The sequence below is a fragment of the Strigops habroptila genome (assembly GCF_004027225.2).
Source record: "Strigops habroptila isolate Jane chromosome 13 unlocalized genomic scaffold, bStrHab1.2.pri S16, whole genome shotgun sequence".
NCBI classification, from domain to species: domain Eukaryota; kingdom Metazoa; phylum Chordata; class Aves; order Psittaciformes; family Psittacidae; genus Strigops; species Strigops habroptila.
The window spans coordinates 5,312,363-5,322,308 of record NW_022651054.1 but is presented as its reverse complement, the minus strand read 5'-3'; the positions used below and the strand labels follow the sequence as shown (position 1 = coordinate 5,322,308).

The 9,946-nt window shown below is 53.5% G+C and overlaps 1 protein-coding gene across 1 annotated transcript; it reads right to left on the bottom strand.

Annotated features, from left to right (window-relative positions):
* Window positions 1-1,342: 1,342 nt before the first annotated feature.
* On the bottom strand, window positions 1,343-9,946 carry NCF1 (neutrophil cytosolic factor 1). The gene is made up of 11 exons (XM_030472327.1): window positions 9,724-9,946; window positions 9,193-9,273; window positions 8,799-8,874; window positions 7,158-7,323; window positions 6,997-7,052; window positions 6,617-6,739; window positions 6,023-6,130; window positions 5,106-5,223; window positions 3,969-4,076; window positions 2,294-2,436; window positions 1,343-1,640 (listed from the first exon to the last, which is right to left on the bottom strand). Exons 1-11 carry the CDS (start codon window positions 9,793-9,795, stop codon window positions 1,492-1,494), a joined length of 1,200 nt encoding a protein of 399 aa, XP_030328187.1. The 5' UTR covers window positions 9,796-9,946; the 3' UTR covers window positions 1,343-1,491.

Here is a 9,946-nt window from a genome sequence, read left to right as displayed (position 1 = left end):
GCCACCCCGCGCTGCGCCGGCGCCCGCTCACTGCCCTCTGTGCGCATGCGCTCGGCCGCGGCGCCGCGAGTCTTTCTTAAAGGGGCTACGGCACCAGGGTGGGCCCGACTCAACACGGACCCGCGCCTGGATCTAGGTCTAAACCCAGCCCCAAACCCTAAACCCAGACCCCGGCATACACCCAGATCCGATTCCAAACCTACACCTGGTGTCGAAATTAAAAGCTACAAGGTGAGCGACGGCGCAGGTCTGTGTTGAAACCATGGAACGTGTCTAACCATGAAGAACATCATGGACAGCGCCAGGATAAGACAGGCTGGCTGTTGCTTTGTGGTCCTATGGTTGCTGATTAGACAGGTACATGTGCAGGAATTAGAACAAAAGTTCAGATAGGAGTGAATCCTTGACTAACCCTGCATAATTCCAATACTAAAATACACACCCCTTTGTGGCTAATGAGCAAGCTAATTAGAGGACCTCCCTAATTGTTTTAAACATGAAGCTAAACGTATAAACATGAAAATAAGTAATCATGGGTGGTAAAGCAAACTGTTACTCGCCAATCAGTTACACCTTGCTACTATAAATATCAGAAGATTTGAAACAAGGGTATTCTGGCTGGATATATCAGAGGCCAAGCACCTGAATCTTCAGAATTGAAATAAAACGAAATATCTTGACCCTGTGTGTTGACTTGCTCATTGCACATCAGGTGGAGAATCCTCATTTTTGGGAGAACACACCCAGACCCAAATCCAAACCCAGACCCAAACCTAGTCTTGTACCCAGAACTAGACCCAGCCCTAGTCCCAGACCCTAACCTGGACCTAGATGCAGTTCCAGACCCAGACTCAGACATAATTTTAAACCAAGACCAAAACCCAAACCTACACCTAGGCCCAGACCCAGGCTCCATCACAAATCCAGATGCAGACCCAAACCCAAATCCAAACCTGCATGGCATGGCAGTGGCAGGGCTGGATGCGGCAGCACCCAAACACAGCCCTCGCACCATGCTCCCTGTTGAGCAGCAGCCCTGTTCCAGAGGCAGTGGCCGTGCTGTGATGGCCCCTGGCCTCCTGACATGCTGGAGGCCACCACTGCTGCACCTTTGCAGCTATGTGGGACTCCTGCTCGCACATCCCAGCCTTCACTTTCCTCCAGAGGGAGTGAAGCAGGCACCTTCCAGGAGGAACCTGCCATCCTTTTGCTTCCCTAGGCAAATTTCCTCCCCGACAGCATCTTTAGCAAAAGGCCCTTGCCCAATCCTCTCAGCATCATGCCACCAGACTTCTCCCTGGTACCTGCACTGACCAGCTGCCCAGGCAGATGTTAAAACATGTCTATAAAGTGTCTCTCCTTTATTGGTGAAAAATGCAAAATCATCCAAAATGCAAATGGGGAGTAAAAGGGAGTCTAGTGGTGAGGCTGCGGGGGCCTCAGCTCCCAAGGAGCTGGTGGAGCGGGACTGGGTCCCTCTTCATGGTGTCATTAGGACATCTTGGGCTCGTCATGATGGTGGGTGGAGATCTTTCTGCGGGTGCTCTCAGTGCAGCGGTTCAGGATGAGGTCTTTGCTGGGACGGGGAGGAACAGCAGGTTGAGCCTTGGGCTTGTTCTCCTCTGGCTCGTTTTTCTCAACTGTGGGTAAAGCAGATGTACAGATGGGTCAGAGCTCTCCACCACCCAACACCTTTATGTCAACATTCAAAAGCTTCCTATGTAATGGCCACCAAAGCTCCTGCCTCTCCTCCTGTCTCAGGTGCATGTGATGGTCTTCCTGGAGGTCAGGGTGGTGGGATGAGCCCACCAGTGCCCAGCTGGGAGCTCTGCACAGTTGGAAGCCCAGCCCTAGGTCTGCACAAGGAGCTGCTCTCCCTTGGGAAGTTTGTGGGTCCTGTATGGGGATTACCAGATCTAAAGCAACAACAGCAGCCTCCTTCTTCATGCAACACTTCCCTCTAGGTGCTTTGCTGGCAGCTAATGTACATGATAATGGTAATGGTAACAGCAGCACAGGTGACATTAGGTGCACAGAGCAAAGGTCCTTAATGTGGGCTGACCTCCCACCAGGACCATATTCTGCTCCTTCTCTGTCAGACCTATAACCAAAGGCAAGAAACCTCACTGAAAAGAAACACCTCCCTGCACATGCTTTCGCTGTAGGAAAAGGGTGGTCAGACAAGTCGTGGCCTCCGTGTGTTGCCCTACTCCAGCAACCAGCATGGGAAAGTATGGGCCATGCCTGTGAGACTTCAGCCCCTGCCCAGGGCAAAGGCCCTGTTGAGACTCACTGATGACATTGGCTTTGTTCTGGAAATTCTCCTTCATGTTTCTCCTGCTCTGGATGTACTTTCTGCTGTTCCTCCTGTAGGTTTCCTGGCTGATCTGCTTCCGTCTCTGCTTGTGGATGCTCTTCGCGTTCCGGATGGTGGATCTGCAGTGAGTTAGAAACAAAACTTTCAGTTTCCATGCCAGCAGTCTCGCACTGTGCACTTCCTTGCTGAGCATTTCTCCCCATACACATTTCCTCCTCTGCCTCACCCAAACCACAACATCTGCTGTTTGGGTTTTGACCAGTGGAAAGCAGCAAGTGGAAGCCAGCACTTGGGGGCAGCTGTAGGTGAGATGTGATGTACAGCATGTTAGGAGGCAGCTGGAGTGGTACTTTGGAAGCATATATTGAATGGTGAAGCCTCAGCACAAGTCTGGAAAGTAATGATGGAGATGACAAGGTAGATTGGGCACAAGGCTGGAAGGATGAAATGGGCGTGAGGTTTATCCAATAAAGCCCTGGAAGTGATCTATAACTCTTTGATGAATAGATATACAGCATCTATACTGGCTGCAACACTGAGATCCCTGATGTGGGGTTTGGCTTGGCTCCCTGATGCCCAAGGATCAGGCCCTGGGCCATGAGAACAGTATGTGGGGTATGTGTCAATGTGCACCTGGATGTGCAGCGTTGAACCCACAGCAGAGGAACTGCTGAGAGAAGTGAAAGGCTGAGCAGCAGTCCCCAGAGGGAGGCCACCACTTTGTCTTCGCTACTAGGGCATGAGCGAGGTGGCTTCTGATACCCATCCCATGGCATTGCCCTCCTGCTCTGCTTAAGGCAATGTGCACCCTCCCTGCTCTGAGCACACGCTCCATTTCATCCCAGAGCTCTTACCCACGGCAGCAGGTCACCACCTTTGCAACAGGGCTCAGCCTGGCTGCTATCACAAGAGCCATAGAGACAACGTTCACCCTTGGGAGCAGGTCGCTGTCCTTGACACAGGCCACCACCCTACCTTAAGGGCTTCAGTAAGCATCACTGCACTCAAATAGGTGGATTTGGGCCATTTCACACTGTTTCACACTCAATCCGTGCTCCAGCAGAGCTGGATTTTGAAGGATTTTATAGCATGTTTTCTTGTAGGGAAGATAGCAGCAAGCTCTGCCCTTCCCAGCAGTTTTCTTTGCATCAGAATTAATGAGTTATTACTGATTTTTATCTTTTTTTCCAATCAAAATAAAATCCCTTCCATTAGCTCAAATTCTCCCATCAGATTAGGCCATGTGGCAGCTCTGATTAGTCAAATCTCTCCTCGCTTCTCAAAGATTCAGTGGATGCACTTAGGAAATAAGAAAAAGGCCAATTTGAAAATTAAACTTGATTAGCCCAGAAAAGAAACTTTGCAGAAGGACAAGGAGAAATATGCCTGGCTGGAGGACCTGCTGGAGCAAGGATCATGCAGCCCTAACCAGGAATGCTGGGATGCCTCTCTGCCTGCAGAAGTTGGAGAGCACAGAGCTATTTTTGCTGCAGGGGGTCTGCCCCCGGTCTGTCTTTGCCCTGCTTACATCTCTCCCAGGCAGCTCCTCATTGCCAGGGAAGCAAGGGACACCACAAATCCCTGTCTGGTTTAATTTCACCCCACTCAAAGAAGAGCTTTAGTCCTCCCTGCCCCCCAGAGCTTCTCCTACCTCCGTGGAGGAGCACTCCGGTTCCTCAGCTCACTCTTCACAAAGGTGTTCACCTCCCCGGCTTTCTGCAGGTACATGGAGGGGTAGTAACCCGTCGTTTCATCCTTCCTGCAGAGCAACACAAAGCAACATAGAATCATAGAATCATAGAATAGTTAGGGTTGGAAAGGACCCTAAAATCATCTAGTTCCAACCCCCCCGCCATAGGCAGGGACACTTCGCACTAAACTATGTCACCCAAGGCTCTGTCCAACCTGGCCTTGAACACTGCCAGGGATGGAGCATTCACAACTTCCTTGGGCAACCCATTCCAGTGCCTCACCACCATCACTTGCAGTCGTGGCTCTGCAACTTCCACCTCCTCATGCCTGTCCGCAGCTGCTGCTGGGTGGGTTATTTCTCCTGTTGCTTGCAGTGAGGGGGGCTTTGACTGTCCCCGCACCTTGTGTGCCTGTGGCTCTCCATGAAAGTGTGGCTTGAGTCCCAGAAGCAAGTAGGGAGCAGAAAGAGCAATGGCTCACAGCTTTCAGGGTCTCACCAGCTCATACTATCTCCCCTGGGGGATTCTCTGGGCTCTTGAAGCATCACTCAGGACCTCCTGCGAGATACCCTGCTGCTGTGTGCTCCAGAAATGCTTCCTGGTCCCTTGGCCCATGTCCCCATCCAGCCCAGCACATCTGCAAACACCAGGAGATCCTCCCGGTGCCACGTGCCCAGACACAGGCTGGCGCAGGGGGATCCCCAGGGTTTGCAGCTACACCATGTCCTTCTGCGAATGCACAGTGTGTGACTCTCCAGAGCATAAAAGCAGCTGGGATTCCCCTTGGGAAAGCCCAAGCATGCAGGGCAGGCTGGGATCAAAGCTGAGGTTTTGTAAAGGAAGATGTGCTGGAATACTTAGAGGCAAAATAACAGGGTTTTTTCTACCTGCCTCCTTCTTGGATATTTCGTAAGCCCCAGCAGAGGAAGCGCCAGCTGCAACATTTAACATCTGGCAAAGTCACAGGCTACTAGAAGCAGCCCTGCAAGAGAAAGTGCTGGGCAGCAGCATCCACAGCCCCAATGCAGAGAGCTAGTGGTTCATCCCTTCCCTCTGCCCGAATCATGTTTGCTTGGTTCGTTCTTGGCATCTCTCACCTGATGACCCACCAGCCATCAAGGAGCTTGTGGATGACTTCGATGGTATCACCCTCCTTGAGCGTCAGCTCATCCGCCTCCATGGCTGTGTAGCTTTTCAGGACAATGTACGGCTCACCTGCACACAAAATCGGGTCAGCAGGTTGTGTGCTACCTCCCTAGGGATGGGGTTCAGCCTCTCCGGCACTGAGGAGAAGAAGCACCAGAGCATCTACCATACATTTTAGGCAAGACCCAGGTCTCCAAGTCTGGATTCAGACTTCCTAGAGCCTTGACAGTGCCTGCAGCTCATCCCAGCCCTTCCAGCCCCTCTCCAGGAGAAAGCTGGTGAGTGCAAGCAGTGGAAGCACATCTATCTCTGCTGAAGAGCGTGTTTATAATTTGGGTGATTAAAAGAGGAAGAAGGAAGTGCTGTGCTAATAGAGTCTGCTGCAGTGTTTTGAAAACCACAAAGACGAAGCTGGGAGAGCAACCAGCATGAGCCTGCAGGATCTTCCCTCTGCTCTGTGCAATAAACTGCTGTCATAGAGGGCTGATGAGGACAGTGCAGGAGCCAAGCACTGGGAAAAGCCTGCACCTAGGTTCGGATACTGCACCATGCTCCTTTGCTAACCCAGCAACTGAGCATTCACCCAGATAGCCCAGGATGGCCATTGGATGAAGCTCTGCGTCTGTGATCAGCCAAAACAAGCATCTAATGCTGAGCTGCAGGACATGGGAAGCTGCTGAGGTTCCAAGCTTGCTGAAGCACCAAGCCATCAGATTTATCCCTCCTGGCAGTCCTACAGCAACATCTCCCTGCCCAGCATTCCTGCTCCACATGGACTGCCCAGCTGGGGCTGTTGAATGACCCACTCCAGCGGGAAGCTGTGGCAGGCTCTGCCCTGCTGCACACCCTGGTTACCCCAACATTTCACCTGCGTAGTTGGGCTCCTGCTCTTCAGACTCATCAGGACCATCCATCGGCTCCAGATAGGATGCTGGCACCCAGCCCCGTTTATTCTTCAACTGGCAAAACCACCAGCCTGCAAGGAAAGCAGACATGAGCAAGAGCAGAGAGTGCTGTGGGGACACCAGCACGAGGGTGCAGGCATCCACGTGGCCTGGACGGAAGGAACAGCGCCAGGGCTGGTCTCTGTTTACATGGTGCAACCAAGGAGGTTGGCCAGTTCATCCTGCTTCCTCCTGGGCAGGAAACCAGGCTGAGGCATGTGAGAAGGTTGCAGGGATTGCCCCTCACCCTCCCTGGCCAAAACTGACTGTCATGTGGCTCCATCTGAATGTGAAACATGTCCCAAGCGGGTGGGAAGTGCCGAGAGGCCAGTTACATTTGCTCTGAGCCTCTCCTCTCCATCAGGAGACTCTGATACAAGCACCTACCCTTTAACCCATGCACCGGCATAACTAACTCATGTTTGGACACAAGATGCATGGGCAGTCCCCATCCCTGCTGAAATGGTGGCCAGGACAGGGCTGGCCCTCGGGGGCTCTCTGGAGAGATGGACACATACCGTTCTCGCTCTTCTCCACAACGTCCACCATGTCCCCAGCTTCTAGAGCCATCTCGGTTTTAGAGCTCTTCTCGTAGTCAGCAATAGCTCGGTACGTCTGCAGGACAATGGGGCCCGTGATGTCTGTATGGGAGAAGTAAGAGATGTTCCCCACTTCAGGCAAGCCAAAAGCAGTCCCGGGACAGCCCAAAGTGCTCTCCCAGCCTCTTCTGGTCCTAAACCAACTGGATCCCAGGACAGAGACTCATTCCCCCGAGGCTGTGGTTTCAGCTCTGGCACAGAGACCGTGCTCTTCGTCAGAGCCATGGACAGCTGCCCGTCTCCCTGCCAGGCTTTGCTGCTGCTGAGGCAGCCGCTTGCACCCCTCCAAGGCCTCTTACCAGTGGAGTTTTTCTTGGCATCTTTCGGCAGGAGGAAGACCTCCGGCTTCTTGATCCTAGATGGGTCAGAGCAAAGGCAGCTCAGTGCCAACCACCCCTCACTGCTGGCACTAGGCTGGGAACAGAGGATTTCTCCCCAAATGGCAGGCAGCTGGACTCACTGGCTGTCTGTGACGGGGTTCATGTCATCGTGACGGACCTTGAAGAAGTTGACCACGTGCAGGCAGCGGGAGATCTTGTGAGGCAGGTTGACCAGCGTGTAGCAGTACTCGGCCAGCGTGCCCTGCCTGTTCTGGGTCGAGCGCTGCCCATCAAACCACTTCGGGGCTGGGGGAGAGGGCACAAGACTCAGGAAAGTCAGACAGAGTGCCCTGTTTTGATTACTTTCCCAAGCAGGCTGCTCTGAATCATTAATTTTGCCCTGAAAACAAGTGGATTTGGCCCCAGGGTGCTCCATGGCTGCATGGTGCCCATAAGGTGAAGCTCTGTGGGAGCGTGGCTCTGTCTCCTCCCTCTCTGCTCCAGCCTTGGCAGGCACAAGGGGGACATGCCCAGTGCGCAAAAACCTGGGGAGAAGCTGGGTGCAGGGCCACGACTGTTTTGCAGCTGCGCTGCAGCCGCGGGTTCCTCGTGTCAGCAGTGCAGCTGGGGAGCTGAGCCTGGTGCAGTGCCCAGCCCAGGGACCATGGGTGGCATGGAGAAGAGCTCTATGCAGTTGGACTTATCCCCTGCAGCCCACGGACTCTTGCATGGCTGGTGCAAGCCCAGAAAGGAACCTGCCTGACCCCATTACAGTTTCAGGGTAACTCCTACACCCTTGATGTAGGATACCCACTACATCCTAAGCCCAGATGCAACAGGACACAAGGAGGGGCTCAGGAGCTGCTTATGGCCATGGAAGGTATGCACACTTCATCCCACTGGCCATGGCACATGTCCTGCAGCAGCCACCCTTGGCCCGGGGGCTCCAAAGTGCTGCTCGCAGCAGAGTTGAGCCCCATGTCAGGGTGCATGTGTGTGGCTGGTGGCACGGTGGCACCCCACACGCTCCACACCAGTCCAATGCCTGCCTTGTCGCTGGTGCTTTCAGGTCCCCAAAGGAGACAAAGATGCTCCAAACAGCCCCAGCATGGTGGTGACAGCACACAGGAAGGGTCCTGTCATGGCAGTTAGTCCAGCCCTGAGGGGAGACCCCCCTAAATGTCGCACCCGCACTGCTGCAGGGTGCAGGTTTATTCCTTCTCAAGAGGTGTCAACCACAACCTGCAGCTATTTCTCATGCTCCTCCCTGCCTCCTTTTAAAGCAGGAAATTAAATAAAGGGGGAATTTTGCTGACCTGCACCTTGCTTGGGGACAAACCATCAGCTCTTTGCATCAGTTCATTTCCTGTCGTCGAAGACGTATTGCATTGCCTCCTCTTACAACATATGTGTTGCCATAAGGGCACTAAAACCAAACCCAAGTGACAGTGTCACTGAAGGAGGACTCAGCTCAGGCTCCCCAAAGCCAGACCCTTTTCACCATCCAGGGGTTCCCACAGCCAGTGCTGTGGATGTGTCTCCAGGGTGCCCAGGGAGGAAGGACAGGGTCTGCTTGGGATAAACTGCTTGGGATAAACTGCTGCTGCTGCTGCTGTTCAGACCTTTCTGGGGGTTTGGTTTCTTTCAAGCCCAGTGGGCAGGAACAGAAATGGCACCAAGCACCTGCACAGGAGGAAGCCATCAGAGCTCGGCCCACTGGGGAATTTCCCAACCAACTGCAATTTCTGTTTCACGCCCCAGCCCCAGCGCCTGTCCCTCACCTGGTAAGTGCGGGATGATCCGTTTCTCCGTATTGATGTCCCCGGATTCAATGGGGAACATCTCCTTCAGTGCTTTCTGTGGAGCAGAGCCAGGCACGGCCATGAGGATGGCATGAGGAGACCCCCTTGGAGCAACCCCTTCCTCGCGCTCACCCCACTGCTACCAGAACATGCTGACTGGACCCTGGGACATTGGGAGAAATCTGCCTGGGGAGCACAGAGATGATGGCTCCCCCTTACTAGGGGCTAAGAACATTGATGCACTAGCACCTATGAGCTTCTTCAAAGTCAGGTTTATTTTGGGGCAATTTCAGCTTGAATTCACTCTCTTTTTCTACAACCCGAGCCCTGGAGCACTGGGCTGAGGGCTGGCGCCCACCCTGGGACAACTTACATGGAACTCGTATATCTCAGTAAACCGGCGGTAGACAAGCTTTTCGGAGAGGTCGTTCCACTTCACCAGGAACATGTAGACCTAAGGGGCAAAGCAGAGGAGCTGCAACTCTGCAGGCTGAAGCCCTATGGGTGCTTCCATTTCAAATAAGTTGGTTTTCTTCCACCACCCCACTGCGAGTAGCTCTGCCCAGGTAGCCAGTGAGCTGGGCACTAGGGAAGTTCAGCAAGGACAGAGAGGAGGCAGAAACATGCAGACAAGTGGGAATCAAAGAGAGTAAAGCCCTTTCCAAGCCTGCAAAGTAACCAATGGCTTGCAAAGGAGGTGCCCCAAAACTTGTGTGTTCAGGACATTTTAGCCTTTGGCTCCATCCAGCTCACACCATCGGCCATGACCCGCCCCCCCCCCCCAAAAAAAAAAAAGGCTGCTCTTAGGCCCTTGGTCATATTTATCTAAAGAGATTTACTGTCCAGGCTGTTTACATATCCAGTCCTCACTACTCAGCTTGTCAGAAGGTGGTTGCATACTCACATAGTGCTGGCTGGGGAAGAACCTTTTCTCATAGCCCAGCAGCTCGATGTGCCGGATGAAGACATCCCCCATGACTGCTCTAGCCGCGACGTCCCACTCCGGCCCCTGCTCCTGCCTCCCCGGGCGTCCTCTCCTCCCGTCTGCCTTCGCACAGCTCCGCTCCGACGTTAAAGCTCCCGGGGAAAGCAGAAGTCCGGCTGCAATCGCGGCGGTAACTGTTAAC